Source organism: Podarcis melisellensis (genome assembly GCF_964234715.1).
Source record: "Podarcis melisellensis genome assembly, chromosome: 18".
Classification (NCBI taxonomy): Eukaryota; Metazoa; Chordata; class Lepidosauria; order Squamata; family Lacertidae; genus Podarcis; species Podarcis melisellensis.
The window spans coordinates 6,788,016-6,807,391 of NC_138536.1; the positions used below are offsets into that span (position 1 = coordinate 6,788,016).

General features: G+C 46.4%; 1 protein-coding gene across 5 annotated transcripts in view; it reads right to left on the minus strand.

Annotated features, from left to right (window-relative positions):
- LOC309360809 (perilipin-3-like) overlaps positions 1-19,376 on the minus strand; it is a 43,218-nt gene that overhangs the window by 12,163 nt on the left and 11,679 nt on the right. For 2 of the 5 annotated variants that reach the window (XM_081895713.1, XM_081895711.1), the window contains exons 4-6: positions 17,905-17,987; positions 16,234-16,531; positions 14,902-15,101 (exon numbers count right to left, since the gene is read on the minus strand). In XM_081895713.1, the coding sequence (XP_081751839.1) occupies positions 14,902-15,101; positions 16,234-16,531; positions 17,905-17,987 (581 nt within the window). Of the gene's footprint in view, positions 1-1,862; positions 1,935-5,786; positions 5,944-14,901; positions 15,102-16,233; positions 16,532-17,904; positions 17,988-19,376 lie in introns of those variants that run through there. The other 3 variants (XM_081895714.1, XM_081895712.1, XM_081895715.1) reach the window with 2 other exon arrangements.

Sequence of the window (19,376 nt, forward strand, 5' to 3'; positions counted from 1 at the left end):
TGGTGCAGTGGTCAGAGTGCCCGACTAGTGGACCTGGGTTCAAATCTCGCACTCAAGCCAGGAAGCTCGTGGGGGTCCTTGTACAGTGGTACCTCGGGTTACATACGCTTCAGGTTACAGACTCTGCTAACCCAGAAATATTATCTCAGGTTAAGAACTTTGCTTCAGGAGAACAGAAATCGCACGGCAGCAGCGGGAGGCCCCATTAGCTAAAGTGGTACCTCGGGTTAAGAACAGTTTCAGGTTAAGAACGGACCTCCGGAACGAATTAAGTACATAACCAGAGGTACCACTGTATCTATAATAAATGTTCATATATGTACCAACCAAACACGTACACAGATCAGCACAGGAATACAGCCCTGAAACCATTTTGACTCCCAGACTGACCAAATGTTTTCTCTGCAAGGACATAGGGGGTGAGGGAGCCTTCCCATTGTCTCAGGAATTGGGTAATCACCATCTCAAAGGAATGGCCCGACTACCAGGAAAGATAAGGCATGGGTAGGCAAACTAAGGCCTAGGGGCCGGATCCGGCCCAATCGCCTTCTAAATCCGGCCCGCGGATGGTCCGGTAATCAGAGTGTTTTTACATCAGTAGATTGTGTCCTTTTGTTTAAAATGCATCTCTGGGTTATATGTGGGGCCTGCCTAGTGTTTTTACATGAGTAGAACGTGTGCTTTTATTTAAAATGCATCTCTGGGTTTTGGGGGGGGGCATATGCATTCGTTGATTTTTTTTCCTTCAAAATATAGTCTGGCCCCCCACAAGGTCTGAGGGACAGTGGACTGGCCCCCTGCTGGAAAAGTTTGCTGACCCCTGAGATAAGGCATTATCAGATAACCTGGCAGACAGGAAAAACAACAGCATGGAAAAGCCTCCCCATTATCTTCTTGTTCACAAATCCTGTCTTAAGGGTATGTCTGTGTATGAATAGGGTGAGCCTGTGACCTGGCTCAGGAACTAACAATTTATCATTACAAAAGACTGGCCAGGCCCCCCAGGTAATCCAATCAAGTGACCATTAACAGGTAACCTGCCAGACAGGAGATAAACAACGCACTCAGATTTCTGTTGTAGATCACCTTTTCTGTGATGTAGTTATGATGTCTGTGGGGGGTGGTCTTGGGTTACACCCCTTCTATGATGTATGTATGATACTTCTGGGGGTGGTGTGGAGCTCCAGGGCAGGGAATTTAAAATGTTTATATAAGGGTGGGCGCACCTTGGTTCTGGGTTCCTCCTCTCCTGCGTGTGGGGGGAGCAACAGACCAATAAAATCAGGCTTACTAGCTGCTTTGCTTCTCAATATTCTCTGGTTGGCCTCTGTTATTGTCTCCTACCGATAGGGAACCCACTTAAGGACTTTATACGGGCTCTTGGATAACCCATAAGGGAAGAAGGGCAGATTTTGTTTATAACAACATACCAAACAGAAATTATAAGAAAGTTGAACTATACAAAATAATAATAATAATAATAATAATAATAATAATAATAATAATAATAATAATAATTTATTATTTGTACCCAGCCCATCTGGCTGGGTTTCCCCAGCCACTAAATACACTAAAATGTCACATATTAAAAACTTCCCTGAACAGGGCTGCCTTCAGATGTCTTCTGAATGTCAGGTAGTTGTTTATCGCTTTGACATCTGATGGGAGGGCATTCCACAGGGCGGGCGCCACCACCAAGAAGGCCCCCTGCCTGGTTCCCTGTAGCTTTGCTTCTCGCAATGAGGGAACCGCCAGAAGGCCCTCGGCACTGGACCTCAGTGTCCTGGCAGAACGATGGGGGTGGAGACGCTCCTTCAGGGATACTGGAAAGACAAATTGTTGGAAAAAACAAAACCAGCCACTTACTTTCGGGTCTTGCTCTTCGGTTACTGTAGAGGCGGCAGCATCGCTTTCTGAGGACGACATTCTTGCAGCTAAGAAGGAATAAGAAACTCTCTTGAGTCACACATACAGAGATAATCTTGGGGGTAAAATCCAGGGCCACAAAGACATTCCCTGGTTGGAGGCCGGGAGATAAGGCAGCCACATGCGATTAGCAGCTCAGAAGGTCCAGAAGGTTGATTTGGGACCGCGGTAAGAATCACTCTGCCTTTGTCATGGGCTGCTGACAAGTCTCTTTGCAAAAAGAAAATAAAGACACCCCCTCTTTTCCTTGACAGAGGACAAGGCCATGGGGCTGGACTTGGCTCAAGGTTTCTGAGTTGCAAATCTGTGCACCACATAGGGAAAGATGTGCTTTGGGGTCAGGGTGGATAAAAATCAATAAATAAATTTATTTTTTTAAAAAAAATTAAATCTGTTTTTTTAAAAACTGGATTTTTAAAATAAAATGCTTTTGGAGCAAAAAGATTTTCTCTAAGTTACATTATAGTCCAAAGGCTATTCATCAAGAAATAAGGATTTGTCTTAAGTTTTTCACGTGTGCTAAAACTCAGTCTACGTTTTTTTAAAAAAAAATTGTTTAACCACATCAGTTAACAAACATGCATACCTTTGCCATAATGTTACTGTTTTAGTTAAATAAATTGTTTAAATTGTTATGAAGGGAATGATTGTTTTTCTCCTTCTAACAAAGTACAGCAGAAAAGTTGGCCAAGTATAAACAGTCAACTTATTAAACCTCGCAATAATTTCATAATTGCCTGTCTATGTATTTCTAATAGTATAACCAAACGGGTAATTTTTGATATAACTGTAAAAACCGCTCTGAAAATTTATTGTTCCAAAAATGAAAGCTTGGAAATAATCAAGATTATAGCAGCAAGAATGAGTCTTTCTGTAAAAAAAATAAAATACTTATCTAAATCAAGTTTTACAGACTAGTGATTTAAATCAATTTGATTTAAATCAAATCCACCCTGCGTGGAGCAGAGGTCTTAAATCTGGCACTAGGCATTTTATTATATTATATTATATTATATTATATTATATTATATTATATTATATTATATTATATTATATTATATTATATTATATTATATTATATTATATTATATTATATTTTTTATTTTATTTTAGTTATTATTTATTTTTATTTTATTTTATTTTTTGCAAAATGCCAACTCTGTTTTCCAGCCTTGCTCTATATGATTTGATTTGAGTACTGAACCTAACAGACTCCAAAAGGCAATGAATCACTTGTGAGCCACTCAGGAGTTCTAGAGAAGCGATGTAAATTCAGCAGAGCAGAATTGGCTTTGGACGCCGAAGGTCACGAGTACGAATCCAGACATCCCCGGTTGCAGCCTCGAACCCTGGAGAGTTGATGCCATTGGGTGTCGTAAGACCCAATGGCCTAACTCTGTATAAAGGCTCCCCAGAATCCTTTGCTTTTGGGAGGTGGGCTGGCTTGGCAAATAACCTCCAACTCAGAGGTTCTTTGTTTGGCAAGACAAATCTGTACGCGTAGACAACTACTCTTACCACATTTTCTGAGATGGGAAGGACTGCAACCTTCACCCAAAAAAGATAAATTTTGCAAGACTCCCCAACATTTACTCAAGCAGAGCTGTTTTGACATCACACACTTCTCTTTGGAGAGACAAAACCCATCACAGATGAACTGGATAGCCAACGTTTAACAAAGCAATTGCAGCCACCCCCATTGTCCAGCCCGGACAACTGAGGTCCAGCTCCGAGGGCCTTCTGGAGGTTCCCTCCCTGTGAGAAGGGAGGTTGCAGGGAACCAGGCAGAGGGCCTTCTCGGTGGTGGTGCCCGCCCTGTGGAACATCAGATGTCAAGGGAAGAAAAAACTACAGTGGTACCTCGGTTTAAGAACAGTCCTGTTTACGAACTCCGCAAAACCGGAAGTAGTGTCCCGGTTTGTGAACTTTACCTCGGTCCAAGAACAGAATGCGAACAGTGGAAGGGCGCCGGGGGCGGGAGGCCTCATTAGGGAAAGCGCACATCGGTTTAAGAACGTACTTCCGGAACGGATTAAGTTTGTAAACCGAGATACCACTGTATCTGACTTTTAGAAGACATCTGAAGGCAGCCCTGTTTAGGGAGGTTTTTAACGTTTGATGTTTGATTGTTTTTAAGATCCGGGTTTGCGGCGTTCAGGAGCCAAAACGTCTGAGTACCAAGGCATTCGGGATCCTTATGCCTTATTTCTGAGATGGCAAGCTGTTTTGAGCTGGTGTTAATATTTGTCAGTGAGTAATTACTAATCATATGGGACGCGGGTGGCGCTGTGGGTTAAACCACAGAGCCTAGGACTTGCCGATCGGAAGGTCGAATCCCCACGACGGGGTGCTTGGTCCCTGCTCCTGCCAACCTAGCAGTTCAAAAACACGTCAAAGCGCAAGTAGATAAATAGGTACCGCTCCGGCGGGAAGGGAAACGGCGTTTCTGTGCGCTGCTCTGGTTCTCCAGAAGCGGCTTAGTCCTGCTGGCCACATGACCCGGAAGCTTTACGCCGGCTCCCTCGGCCAATAAAGCGAGATGAGCGCCGCAACCCCAGAGTCGGCCGCGACTGGACTTAATGGTCAGGGGTCCCTTTACCTTAACCTAATTACTAATCATAACAGCCCAAGGTCTCACTTGAGAGCGCTCTCCCCCGGCGGTTTGATGGAGGTAGAAACTGTTTCATGCCTTGTTACGCTGCCGTTTCTACTCCGCTCTGTATTTATTACCCCTGCTATGCAAAAATCTCCAAATGAATCCGAACTTCAATGTCTAAAATCCCTGGTAGAGGACAAGGATCCTGAGATGACGTTAAGGGTAGCCAAATTCTGTGCGATTGCCATAAAACTTAGGGAACATGCTGTGCTATCATAATGATTAAGGCCTTAAATGATAATTTTAGGTCACATGCTAGTGACTAAGTCTTAATTTATATATTTTTTTAACTGTTGCTATATCTGTATTGTCCCTGTTATACCTAATTGCAAACTCAAATGTATCCCTATCGCGTTCTATGACTTCCTTGATATTGTATGTGGGCTGGAACTGGTCTGTGACCGAAATCAGTGGCGTAGCGTGGGGGGTGCAGGGGGGGCCGGCCGCACCGGGCGCAACATCTGGGGGTTAGGGGGCGCAAATCCACGGGTTAGGGGGCACAAATTACTTGCCTTGCCCCGGGTGCTGACAACCCACGCTACGCCACTGACCGAAATACAGTGGTACCTCGGGTTACATACGCTTCAGGTTACAGACACTGCTAACCCAGAAATAGTGCTTCAGGTTAAGAACTTTGCTTCAGGATGAGAACAGAAATTGTGTTGCGGCAGCAGGGGACCCCATTAGCTAAAGTGGTGCTTCAGGTTAAGAACAGTTTCAGGTTCAGTACGGACCTCCGGAACGAATTAAGTACTTAACCCGAGGTACCACTGTAATAAAATTCAATTGATGGGCTTCAGTTGAGATTCCTGTTGGACTAGATGACCGTTGGGGTCTCTTCTAACTCTAAAACACTATATGTGAAAAGAGGGTGCTTTTCTGCCTCTACTTTACTCTTTAAACCCTACTCATTCATTTCCCCCACACTGAAAGCACATTTAACCCCAACCCCCCAAATCCGGGGAACTTTAGTTTGCAAAGCATGCTGTTCCCAGCATTTCGTGGGGGCAGGGAAATGCGATTTAAGCACACCTGGACTAAGCAAGCTGTTACATCCCTAGACTTTGAGATAATAATTAAAAAGCTGGCCATCACCCCAAAACTTGCAGCAGGCAGCTAAATATTTCAAATCCAGCTACAGCCCTACAAAGACTGACTCAGAAATAGTATTAAAAGAAAGAAACTATAAAGTCTTTCAGCTCACCTGATGGGTCCGACGGAGTTTCAGCTCCAGTAACTGTAAGAGACACGCCCGCGCCCACCTCTTAATATACTCCGGAGTGACTCCCCTTTCTCGTTGTCTGCAATCAGAAGCAAACAGGCATCATGTGAGCTCCGGAATGTGGGTGGGGTTAGAGGGGGAAGGGTCGGGGAGAAGGCGATTTTTTCCTCCAGTTCCTGAAAGTTTGGTTCAAAACGAGCAAAGTGAAGCTCCACCCCCGCTGGAGGAAATGAAAGTGGAAGTGGGCGAATTCGGAGCCGACGTTGCAATCTTCTGTAGCACTGGCAGGCAGAAATCCAACCGGGGCAGCAAACCCTTCGCAGCTTCATTTTCTTGGGGGCGGCTAAATCACACAGCACTGCTGTCATTCCTTCTTGCTGAAAAATCAAGTTTAAAAAATGGTTCCTGATACAACTGTGTATCTGATAAGCAAAAAAAGCAGAGAATCTTAAATTGCAATCCTGTGCCTCCTTTAATTCGGAATAAGCCCTGTTGGATTCCTTGGCACAATCTCCCTGGGAGTAGTTCCCCACTTGAAAACAGCAGGACTTGCTTTTGAGTAAACATGTCTTATGATTCAGGTGGAAACTGCAGCTCTCCAGTCTGCCCAGAGACACAGATAAATTGTGGAGTGCAGGGAAGTGTGGAAACGCCACTCTGCTTATGCTCAGAGACAACCTTCTGTATAGCATTCCTTTTTACCCCGGAGATAACTCCTGGTGCTGGGACGCAGGTGGCGCTGTGGGTTAAACCCACAGAGCCTAGGACTTGCCGATCAGAAGGTCGGCGGTTCAAGTCCCCGCGATGGGGTGAGCTCAGTCCCAGCTCCTGCCAACCCAGCAGTTCAAAAGCACGCCAGTGCAAGTAGATAAATAGGTACCACTCCGGCGGGAAGGTAAATGGTGTTTCCGTGCGCTGCTCTGGTTCGCCAGAAGCGGCTTAGTCATCCTGGCCACATGACCCGGAAGCTGTACGCTGGCTCCCTCGGCCAGTAAAGCGAGATGAGCGCTGCAACCCCAGAGTCGGCCACGACTGGACCTAATGGTCAGGGGTCCTTTTACCTTTACCTAACTCCTGGTGCTAGTGTTACGTGTGGCACTGCAGGCAGAAATCCCACAGGCGCGGAGGCTGTGATATGGGAGGAGACTTCAAATACTTTGTGTATGTTGCGTACAAAAGGCACAAGAGTCCTTCCAGAAGAGAGACTTGGCCATAATTTTAGATGTGAGTCTCGCAGGACTTCTCCTTGCCTTGCAAGCTTTTCTTACTGGGCTGGGAGGGTGGGACCCGGACTGACTCCAGCTACGAAAGTAGGCGCTGTGGAAGAAGCCAGGGAAGACCTTCAGCAAAGTTTCATTTCAAAATATTTAAGTGAAACTTTTGAAACTTCATTAAATATCTTTTAAAAATCAAAATATTTAAGCGAAATATTGTGTGCGTTTTAACTTTGCTGCGTTCAATGAGCATTCTGCGCTCGACCTCTTCATAATATTTTATTTTGAAAACATTTAAGAGAATGTGTTTTTTGTAAAAGATGGGGATCTCTACCACATGTGGTGGGAGTGTGAAAAGATGAATTTTTGGAGGGATTTAATATATAATGAACTGAAGAAACTTCTTAAGTACACATTCCCCCAAAAAACCGGAAGCTTTTCTATTAGGGATCATAGGGGAGGAAGTTAAGGAGGACCATAAATTATTCCAATATGCTACTCCAGCAGCTAGAATACTGGTAGCTCAAAAATGGAAATTACAGGAGACCCCAACGATAATGGAATGGCAGGCTAAATTTTTTGAGTATACAGAATTAGCTAAAATAACCTACAGAATTCGAGACCAAAAAGGGACAAAGTTTGAAGAAGAGTGGGGTAAATTTGTGGCATATATAAGATGTAACTGTAGATGTAACTGGGCACCACAGTTCAAGAAGGACACTGACAAACTGGAACATGTCCAGAGGAGGGCAACCAAAATGGTCAAAGGCCTGGAAACGATGCCTTATGAGGAACAGCTAAGGGAGCTGGGCATGTTTAGCCTGGAGAAGAGGAGGTTAAGGGGTGATATGATAGCCATGTTCAAATATATAAAAGGATGTCACCTAGAGGAGGGAGAAAGGTTGTTTTCTGCTGCTCCAGAGAAGCGGACACGGAGCAATGGATCCAAACTACAAGAAAGAAGATTCCACCTAAACATTAGGAAGAACTTCCTGACAGTAAGAGCTGTTGGACAGTGGAATTTGCTGCCAAGGAGTGGGGTGGAGTCTCCTTCTTTGGAGGTCTTGAAGCAGAGGCTTGACAACCATATGTCAGGAGTGCTCTGATGGTGTTTCCTGCTTGGCAGGGGGTTGGACTCGATGGCCCTTGGGGTCTCTTCCAACTCTATGATTCTATGATTCTAAGTTTAAAAACTACAGCAGGGTTGATATAAATCCTGTGATGTGTATGGAAGGTGAATAAGAATCTACAAGAGAAGACATATATTAAGAAAACCGAAGCGGGAAGGAAGGAAGTCTGGGTGTGAATACACGCAGTGTAAATAAGATGACATAAGATGACTGTAAAAGATTGTTTTATTTTTGTTTGTGAAAAATTTAATAAAAAGCAACTAAAAAAAAGAGAATGTGTTTTGTTCATTGCGTTGCTTTGAAAGTATATTTTCTTCAGCAACGTTTTATTCTGGATTGATTTATCTGACACGTTGAGGTATGTTTGTAACCACTTTGAGATTCTTTTCTTAAAAATATAAAGCTGTTCAGGGAAGTTTTGTATTGTGCTTTTACTATTTCTTGTTGTGAGCCGCCCAGAGTGGCTGGGGCAACCCACTCAGATAGGTGGCATAGAAATAAATTATTTTTATTATAATTATTGACCATCAACATGGTCGCAAGAACAAACGAATGAGGCAGGGACTTATAATGTAGTCTGAATATGTAGTCTGAATTCCTGTTGCTGGAAAACCCAGGAGAGGAGTGTTGAATCTACAAGCACCATCTGGCATGCTGGATGAGACCCTGCCTGTCTGCGCACTCTTTCCCAGAGTGGTCCCTGCTCTGGTTATCTCCTGCTTGGACTACTGCAATGCGCTCTTTGTGGGGCCACCTTGAAAGGTGACTCAGACATGACAACTAAGAACGTGGCTGCCAGACTGGTGACAGGGGGCAGCAGCCAGGACCATATAACACAGGTCCTGAAAGACCTTCATTGGCTCCCAGGTCGTTTCTGAGCACAATTCAAAGTGTTGGTGCTGACCTTGAAAGCCCTCAACGGCCTTGGCCCAGTATACCTGAAGGAGTGTCTCCACCCCCATCGTTCAGCCCGGACACTGAGGTCCAGCTCTGAAGGCCTTCTGGTGGTTCTCTCACTGCGAGAGGTGAGGTAACACGGAACCAGGCAGAGGGCCTTCTCAGTAGTGGCACCCTCCCTCTGGAATGCCCTCCCGTCAGATGTCAAGGAGATAAAGAACGACATGACTTTTAGAAGACACCTGAAGGTAGCCCTTTATCAGGAGGCTTTTAATGCTTGATGTTTTATTATGCTTTTTTATTTGTGGGAAGCTGGACAGTGTAAAAATAATAAAATTGTTATTATTATTATTATTATTATTATTATTATTATTATTATTATTATCATTATCATCATCATCATCCTGGACAGTCCAGGTGGAGACCCTGGTCGATGGTATCAAAGACCGCTAAGAGATCCACAGCTCAAAAGAAGTCATTTCTTTATTCTGGAAGTAAAACAATTCTACGGAGGTACAAAAACGTTAGCGGCACTTCAGGCGTTGATTCCAGGGCTCACCCAAAGTTCCTCTTGACCTGCGCTCGGACAGTTCCAAGTGGTTGCCTCCTTGTCCTTCTCCTTTCCCAGAAAAAAAAAAACAAACCCTGCTCTTTAGCTCGAAATAGGAACAAACAGCAACCCACTGGAAACCTGAACGGCTGTTTGCTCTGAATGAGCACTAAAGAGCAGTTTCCCACCCCAGAGGGCAGCAGCAAGACTAGAGGAATTGTGGTGTTACAAAAGAAAGGCCACCAACGAAGGCCAGGCAAGATTCATGCTGGAACCACATTAAGAGCGGGGTGGGGTCTTTTTTTCACCCCCATGGCATTGGGAAGAAACTTGAGAAATTGAGGAGGGGGGGTAAGGAAGAGAAATATTGTCAAAAACTGAAAGCCACAACCGGGTAGGGCAAGAGTGAAGGAGGAGACATTTCACTAATAGTTAAAACAATAGTTCAAACCTACGTTAAAAGCATTGGGATTTCCTGAATCTAAATCTAGGAAACCAAGATTTACAGGGCACACATGGATAGCTCAGTCATTAGGGCATAAGACCCCCTAATTCCAGAGGTTGTGGGTTCGAATCCCATGTTGGGCAAAAGTTTCCTGCGTTGCAGAGAGCTGGGTCCCTTCCAACTGTACAATTCTACGATTCCGTGTTAGATCATGGCCAGTGTTAGTCTTACTCAAGAGTAGACTAGCTGAAAATAATGCCCGTAGCTCACTTGCTTCAGTCGTTTCAAGAGGTTTGCAGCCACTGTCAGTCCTACTCGGAAGTAGAACCATGACGTGCTGGGCACGGGTCTACTCGGGAGTAGGGCCAGCAGTAGAAGCAACCCATTGCTTCGGACCGTTAATTCCAGTCGGTTAACTCTTGAGTAGAACTTAGCTTGAGAAAACCATTTTTCTCTCCTTTTTTTTTTTTTTGAATAGTAAATTCCAAAAATTCTAGTGGCCCCCAGATTGGGTAAGTAACTTACCCAAGGCCCCTTCTCCTTCCATTTCAAAATTTCAGAGTTCTGAGCTATTTGCAAGGGACTAAGTAGTGGCAGTGGGGGAATAGGACAATATTCTCTTTCTAGAGGATGGGAGATGTATTCGTCAAACACACAAACACACAAAGCAGGTCACCATTCAGACCATTTTCTCGTTGCCGCCACCATTCAGCATTCCAAAAAGGCACACCCAAATTACAACAGGTGCTGTTTGAACCTCTGCGCGCCCAGAAACCCCTGGGAACTGTAGTTCTGCAAGAAGAAAATAAAAAAGCACCAGGTCTTTGAGACGGGGAACCTATGGTCCTCCAGATGTGCTGGGAGCCAAGAGCCACAACATCTGGAGGGCTACAGGTTCGGTATTCTCAACTTCCTTGCAATACTACGGTTCCCAAGGATTCTCTGCAGCCGCCGCAGATTTCCGAAAAGCACAGCGTGGAAGATCTAAAGTTCCTTCTCCGGTTCGGAGGGCTCCTTTTGCGGGGTCTTAGGCTTTTCGGCGGGGTCTTCCTGGGCCTGGGAGCCAACTCCCTCTGCCGCCTCGCCATCGGTCCGCGGCACATCTGGAAGCTCCACCAGGTTGGGCGCAAAGGGCCCCACCACCCACGGGAGGGGGACGTTTTGAACGACGTAGTCCAACATTTCATCCATCGAGCTGCGCGCCTTGGCGATCCTCTCGCGGCTCTGGCTCAGGAGGGCGGCCGGCACGTCTTGGAAGGAGCGAGCCCCGGAGAATGAGGAATGGAGACCCTCAACGGTTTGGCGGACCTGCTGGACTCTGTCCTGGATGCCGGAGGGAAGGCCTTGGACGCTGGACATGAGGGTGACGCAGGAGAGCTGCAACTGCTGGGTGAGGCCTCTGAGCAGGGCGAGAGACTGGGATTCCACCTAGGAGAATAATAATTAATAATAATAATAATAATAATAATAATAATAATAATAAATTTTATTTATACCCCACCCACCCCAGCCAAGACGGGGCTCAGGGCGGCTAACAACCAATAATAAAAACAAGGTGATTGAAATACAACTTAAAAAACAAGATTAAAATACAGTGGTACCTCGGGTTAAGGACTTAATTCGTTCCAGAGGTCCGTACTTAACCCGAAACTGTTCTTAACCTGAAGCGCCACTTTAGCTAATGGGGCCTCCCGCTGCCGCCGCAGCACGATTTCTGTTCTCATCCTGAAGCAAAGTTCTGAACCTGAAGCACTATTTCTGGGTTAGTGGAGTGTGTTACCTGAAGCGTATGTAATCCGAGGTACCACTATACAACATTAAAACAATTAAAGCATTAAAATGCAGCCTCATCACAGGAGGAGAAGGGAAAAAAGAAAAGAGGGGGAGGGAATCAAATTGATTCCAAGTCAAAGGCCTGGTGGAACAACTCTGTCTTACAGGCCCTGCGGAAAGAAATCAGATCCTGCAGGGCCCTGGTCTCATGAGGCAGAGCGTTCCACCAGGCTGGGGCCAGTGTTGAAAAGGCCCTGGCTCTGGTTGAGGCTAATCTGACTTCCTTAGGGACCTCTAGGGTGTTGCTATTTGTGGACCTTAAGGTCCTCCGTGAGAAACAAGGAACCGCGTTGGCAACCTTGCGCAAAGTCCCCCCCCTTTAGAAACCAGCATTACTTCCACCTCAAGAGGCCTTTGTTCAAAATCTACAGTGGTACCTTGGTTCTCAAACACTGGAAACCCGGACGGAAGTGTTCCAGGTTTCGAACATTTGTCAGAAGCCGAATGTCCGATGCGGCTGTCGGCTATGGTTTCCGGGGCGCCTGCACCAATCGGAAGCCGCGCCTTGGTTTTTGAACATTTCAGAAGTCAAACAGACTTCCGGAACGGATTAAGTCTGGTGCTTTTGTTTTTGCCATTTATTTTGTGTTTTTGAGGCTTTTTTGGTTACTGTATTTTCCGCTCAATAAGACGCACCAGACCACAAGACGCACCTAGTTTTTGGAGGAGGAAAACAAGAAAAAAAATATTCTGAATCTCAGAAGCCACAACAGCAAGAGGGATCGCTGCGCAGTGAAAGCAGCAATCCCTCTTGCTGTTCTGGCTTCTGGGATAGCTGCGCAGCCTGCATTCGCTCCATAAGACGCACACACATTTCCCCTTACTTTTTAGGAGGGGAAAAGTGAGTCTTATAGAGCAAAAAATACGGTAGTTTATTTCTGTGACTGTGCGGAACCCAGTTCAGCTACTGATGGATTGATTGTGCGACTGCGGCAATGGTTAAAAGCCCCCCATCGAAACAAGGACTATCACCAGCGCAGGTAAGGAAATAATACAGTGGTGCCTTGCAAGACGAAAAGAATCCGTTCCGCGATTCTCTTCGTCTAGCGGTTTTTTTGTCTTGCGAAGCAAGCCCATTAGTGGCTTAGCAGATTAGCGCTATTAGCGGCTTAGCGGGCTTAGCGGATCAGCTGATAAGCGGCTTAGCGGATCAGCTGTTAAGCGGCTTAGCAGATCAGCTGTTAAGCGGCTTAGCAGATCAGCTGTTAAGCGGCTTAGCAGATCAGCTGTTAAGCGGCTTAGTGGCTTAGGAAAAGGGGGGGAAAAGCAGAAAAACCCCGCGGGGGGACGCAAGATTTTTTCGTCTTGCGAAGCAAGCCCATAGGGAAATTCGTTTTGCGAAGCGCCTCCAAAACGGAAAACCCTTTCGTCTAGCGGGTTTTCCGTCTTGTGAGGCGTTCGTCTTGCGGGGCACCACTGTACTGAAAACGTTTGCTGACCCCTGGTGTACAGCATCAGATTCTTGATCGCAGGGTTGTGTCTCAAGGGATCTTTCTTGGGGTGGGAGGTGGGTAACTGGTCATTCGTTTTTAGAAGGGGCTGGTCTCCCCCCCCCCCCGGAGAGAAAGGGAGGAGCTACCTCTGGCCGCACCAAGGAGTGCTGTTGCTCATCGCTTTGAGCTTGCTTCTGGTTCCAATCCAGCCACATCTGATGCAGCTTCTCTTGGCCGCCATGTACCTTGTGGTCCACTCCCTGTTTGACATGTTCCATCTGACAAGGGACAAGAAAGGGGGGAGGGGGACCACACCAGAAGCTTGCTTTTCTTTTCGTTTAAAAAAATAAAATAAAAACCCAGTCGTTCGTTCTCCTGCACCGGCTATTGCTTACAGGTCAAGAAGAACCCTTCGGCTCTCGAGATGGCGTGGGACTACAACTCCCATCAGCCTCAGCCAGAATGGCCCAGGACAATGGGAGCTGTAGTTCTGCAACGTCTGGAGGGCAACAGGTTCCCCTGCACCTTTTATAGAATCGTGGAGTTGGGCAGAACCCCAAAGATCATCCGTTTCAAAAGGTTTCACTCTGGCGAATGCGGCAGATTGAACCTGCAACCTCGACGTCATCAGCACTGCGCTCCGAGTTATGTATAGACAAGGCCTGATGTGGATGGAGAATTGTTTTATGCCTCCATGCAATGCAGCCATTGCTTACTAACTCCAACGTCTCTGCGGTCCATACGGTTGTTTTCACCAGGGTCCTCAAACATCGCCTGGTTAAATCTCACTTCATTCCAGCCGCCCAGTGCACATGCCATCCCGCCAAGCTCCGAACCTCTGTCCCCAACCCACCGCGGTGCCCCAAACGTGGGCAGAGGAGAGCTTCTCTCGCAACATTAGAGGGCAGTGGGCACCCCACGAAGCTGGGTGTTGGAAGAGAAAGGGCGGGCAAAAGGAAGTCCTTATTCTGACAACTGAACTGCGGAACTCTCTGCCACAGGAGGCCATGACAGCCAGTACCTTGGGTGGCTTTAAAAAAGGGTTGTGGACAGGACAAATTCATGGACCAGAAGGCAATCAGCAGATCGTAGGGACGATGGCTGTGTTCCACATCCACCATCAGATGTGGCAGGGCTCGGAATACTGGTTTCAGGGAATCAGAAACTGCTGTTGTGCTTGTGCCCTGCTTGCCAGATTCCCAGAAGAATCTGGGTGATCACTAGACCACTGGCCTGTTCTGGCAAGCTCTCCTTTATGCCCTAGATCCCGTGCGTCTGCTACCCATTCAATCCAACCCCTCTAATCATTTGCCACATTGCATCGGTGGAACTTCACCCTGGGCAGCTGAAATGTGCCTTACGTGACATCATAGCAGCTCAGCCAATGGGCGCTTCTCGATCTGTAAACCACTATTATTTATTAAGTGCATAGGGTGGTTTGCAGCATAACCCCCCACAAAATACACAATAGCAAAATATCCCAATAAATCACATGTCCGCCACCCCAGACCTAAGCAGCCCCGGCCCAGTTAAGGAGTGCGTAGAGTATAGATTAGAAATAAAAGGTTCTGGATCTGTTTCCAGGGCATTCTTACCAGCTCGATGGTTTGGTGCAGCTGGGCGAGGGCATCTTGGGTACTCTGCTTGGCATCCCTCAGCTTGCCCAGAGAGTGCTGGTAGGCTCGGTGACGGAGTTTGGCCGAGAGAGACCCCAGGCGCACAAAGTAGCCCCTTTGCTCCTTCTGCTGCTCCACGGTGGCGATTTCAAAACCCTCGACGGAGGTAGCGAGTTCAGCTGGGAATGAGAGAGTGGTGGTGGTTATGGTTATGATGGTGTTAAAGGTATCAGTTTAATATGCACAAAACGCTATGTTTGAAGGCCTAGTACTTAAAATGCTATGCACAGAAGTTTGCACCAGACGGGAGGTTTCACTCTGGCAAATGCGGCAGAAAAGGGAAAGTTCAGGGGAAAGTTCCCACCATGTGAGAGGCAGTCCCTACTCTGCCCATCAGGGACTTGAGACCTCTAGGACCAACTGGTGACATCCCGGTTCATGGTGAGCACAGAGTAACCGTTCACACAGGAGGGTATAAATAAATATAGTATGATTAATGTAAACCCCTCCTGTTAAATATCAGGCAGATGCGCGCGCTCTCTCTCATCTTCTAAATATTTATTTAAAACATCTAACTAACCACTTAATTATTTCTGAGCGGCATACGTAAAAACAATGTGCAGATAATTGGCGAGCACAGAGGTCCATCAAGAAAACAGAAAGCAGTGGAGGAAAATCGGGAAAAAAATAAGGATAAAATGCTCAAATATTTTAAGTTCTTGAAATGTACCATATTTTTCGTTCTATAAGGCGCACCAGACCACAAGACGCACCTAGTTTTTGGAGGAGGAAAACAAGAAAAAAAAATTCTGAATCTCAGAAGCCACAACAGCAAGAGGGATCGCTGTGCAGCGAAAGCAGCAATCCCTCTTGCTGTTCTGGCTTCTGGGATAGCTGCGCAGCCTGCATTCGCTCCATAAGACACACACACATTTCCCCTTACTTTTTAGGAGGGGAAAAGTGAGTCTTATAGAGCAAAAAAAACGGTAATTTGGAAATGTATGTAACACTGAGCAGCAAGGGAGGGAGGGAAGTGAAACATTAAAGAGCAGAGTGGGAGGTCAACTTTTAAATCTGAATTAATTTGGTGTTGATTTGTGATTTTTTTTTGAAAATCAAAAAAAAATTGGCAAAAAACCGAAAGCAGGTATCTTTCCCAGTCTGCATTTGTCCAGGAATTGGTTTTTAATATATTTTATTGCTTGACTGCCTGTGTGTTTGCTGCCCTGAGTAACTTTGGGAGAGAGGGCAGCCTATAAATTTAACGAATGATACGAATAAAGGAATCCTCTTCACGAGGATGATACCTACCCAGTTCTTTGTCCGTCATCGGGAGATAATGGTCCACCAGCTCTTCAGACTTGCCCAGGACCACATCCATGCCAGTGGTGACCATTTGACCCACTCTGGACCCCAGGACGGTGTTCACACTGCCAGCCACCACCGATCTGGTCATCTCCACGCCGCCGTGTACTGCCCCTTTGGCCATTTCCACCACTCCGCTCACGCCGCCGGCCACAGCATCCTTCGCCCCGTTGAGGGTACCGGAGACAGTGTCCCGCGCCCCAGTCACTTTGGTGGAGACCAGCTCCTTCGTGTCTGCGACCACCTGGAAAATTGTGAGCAAAATGCTATGCACCAAAGTTTGCACCAGACAGGAGGTTTCACTCTGGCAAATGCGGCAGAAATGGTTGGATGTTTCCATTTCAGTCTTTAGCAGTGGCGCAGAGGGGGTTTGCTAGTGTCCAGGGTCAGGCAAGTATTGTGCCCCCTAGGCTGTGGGGAGAAGCAATCCTACGTCACAGACAGGGATAAGTTCCCATCATGCGAGAGTCGGTCTCTACTCTGCAAGATAAAATACGACGGCGTGTTCCTGACATTCCAGCTCCAAGTGTTTTTCGAACATGGCCACGAGTTAAGAGTTCTGCACCAGCAGAATCTTGCTGTGCAACAGAACACATAAAGCAGGTTGCTGTTTACATTATGGGATGTGATCCATGAGAGGCAGTCAAGTACAGCACCCTTTGTAATCCTAGACATGCGAGGGAATGTTAGGTCCAGCCAGTCGAAACTTCCTGTTCCTCCTGGTTGGAGCATCCTTCCTTTTGCATGTGATAGAAGGTGGGCGTGACCTTACCTGTCCAGGTAATAACAGGACGAGCCACGCAGCACACCTCCCTCTTTTTGACTTCCTTCTTTGTTTGACCAGCTTTTAGCTAGAACTGCTCTGCTAGCTCTCAGCTAGGGTTTCAGGCAGGGGGAGATAGCAGGTGGACTTCCAATGAGCTGTGGCTCTTCTAAAAAACAATGCAGGTTTCTAGTCCCCATGATTACAGTGGTACCCTGGTCCTCAAACGCCTTGGTTCTCAAACAACTTGGAACCCCAAAACTGCAAACCCGGAAGTAAGTGTTCTGCTTTGCGAATATTTTTCGGAAGCCGAACGTGCTCCGTTTTGAGTGTTACGCTGAGGTCTGTCTGTTTTCGCTATTTATTTCGCCTTTCTGTTTTTGCGTTTCTTTAGTTTTTGTGACTGTGTGGAACCCAGTCCAGCTACCGATGCATTGATTGTGTGACTGCAGTACATCGTTGGTTGCTCTCGTTTTATGGATCGGTGGTCTTGTTAGGTAGTAAAATTCATGTTAACTTGCTGTTTTAGGGGTTGTTTTTAAAAGTCTGGAACGGATTAATCCGTTTTGCATGACTTTCTATGGGAAAGCGTGCCTCGGTTTTGGAACGCTTTGGTTTTGGAACGGACACCCGGAACGGATTAAGTTTGAGAACCAAGGTACCACTGTATATAAAAAGGGCAGATTTAAATACATAGGAAAAATCAGATCAGAGGTCCACTGAGTACAGTACTGTCTACACTGATTGGCAGCTGTCCGTGGTTTTAGGGAACCTGGAATTGAACTTTCTGCATTCAGCGCAGATAATGTACCACTGAGCAGAACATGTCGGGAAAGAAGAAAAAAAATACCAACCTTCTCTGACGGCTGCTGCAAAATAGGCAGTTTCTCTTCCAATTTGTCCAACCCTTTGCAAGCATACTCGTTGGCCGTTGCAACTAAAAAGACACAGAGATTATATCGCTAGCTTCCAAAAACCTGCGATGCGGGGACAGGACAACCCGGGAATGCATGCAGGCCATCTTGGCAGCAGTGGCCAGGGAACTGCTTTTGGGGGGATTTTCGGTAAAGCCTTGCCAAGCTGCTAGACCTCATGGGTGCCCAATGCCTAGTGAAGGAGTATAGCATCTAGATCAAGGGAAGTAATAGTGCCACTGTATTCTGCTCTGGTCAGACCTCACCTGGAGCACTGTGTCCAGTTCTGGGCACCACAGTTCAAGAAGGACACTGACAAACTGGAACGTGTCCAGAGGAGGGCAACCCAAATGGTCAAAGGCCTGGAAACGATGCCTTATGAGGAACGGCTAAGGGAGCTGGGCATGTTTAGCCTGGAGAAGAGGAGGTTAAGGGGGGATATGATAGCCATGTTCAAATATATAAAAGGATGTCACATAGAGGAGGGAGAAAGGTTGTTTTCTGCTGCTCCAGAGAAGCGGACACGGAGCAATGGATCCAAACTACAAGAAAGAAGATTCCACCTAAACATTAGGAAGAACTTCCTGACAGTAAGAGCTGTTTGACAGTGGAATTTGTTGCCAAGGAGTGTGGTGGAGTCTCCTTCTTTGGAGGTCTTTAAGCAGAGGCTTGACAACCAGGAGTGCTCTGATGGGGTTTCCTGCTTGGCAGGGGGTTGGACTCGATGGCCCTTGGGGTCTCTTCCAACTCTATGATTCTATGAAAGCCGAGAAGCCGGGGAGTTGGCTGAATAAGGTTTTGGTCCGGAACTGGGTGCCTGCTTGGAGAGGACAGTCTTTGTCCCTACTTTGTTCAACATCTGAAGAATACAAAGGCTTGCTCACAATGTGCAACGTTATGGTTGGCCCCAATAAAGCCGTTTTGGGGAGACCGGCTGACCCTCCAGAGCAGGGGCCAGCAAACTTTTCCAGCAGGGGGCCGGTCCACTGTCCCTCAGACCTTGTGGGGGTCCGGACTATATTTTGAAAAAAATAATGAACGAATTCCTATGCCCCACAAATAACCCAGAGATGCATTTTAAATAAAAGCACACGTTCTTCTCATGTAAAAACAGGCCGATTCATGACCATCCGCGGGCCGGATTTAGAAGAGAGTATTGTTAGCCCAGAAATGGAAGCAAGAAGAAATCTTGACGAAAGAAGAATGGCAGACGAAATTAATGGACTATGCAGAATTGGACAAAATGACAGGAAGGATTTGAAACCTGCGGGACCAGAGATTCACAGAAGATTGGAAGAAGTATCTGAATTATTTGAAGAGCAACTGTAACCAACAAATTACGCTAGTAGGACTACAAGAAGTTTTGTAAGGAGAAATATATGAAGTGTTACAAAGTGGAAAAAGAGAGAGAT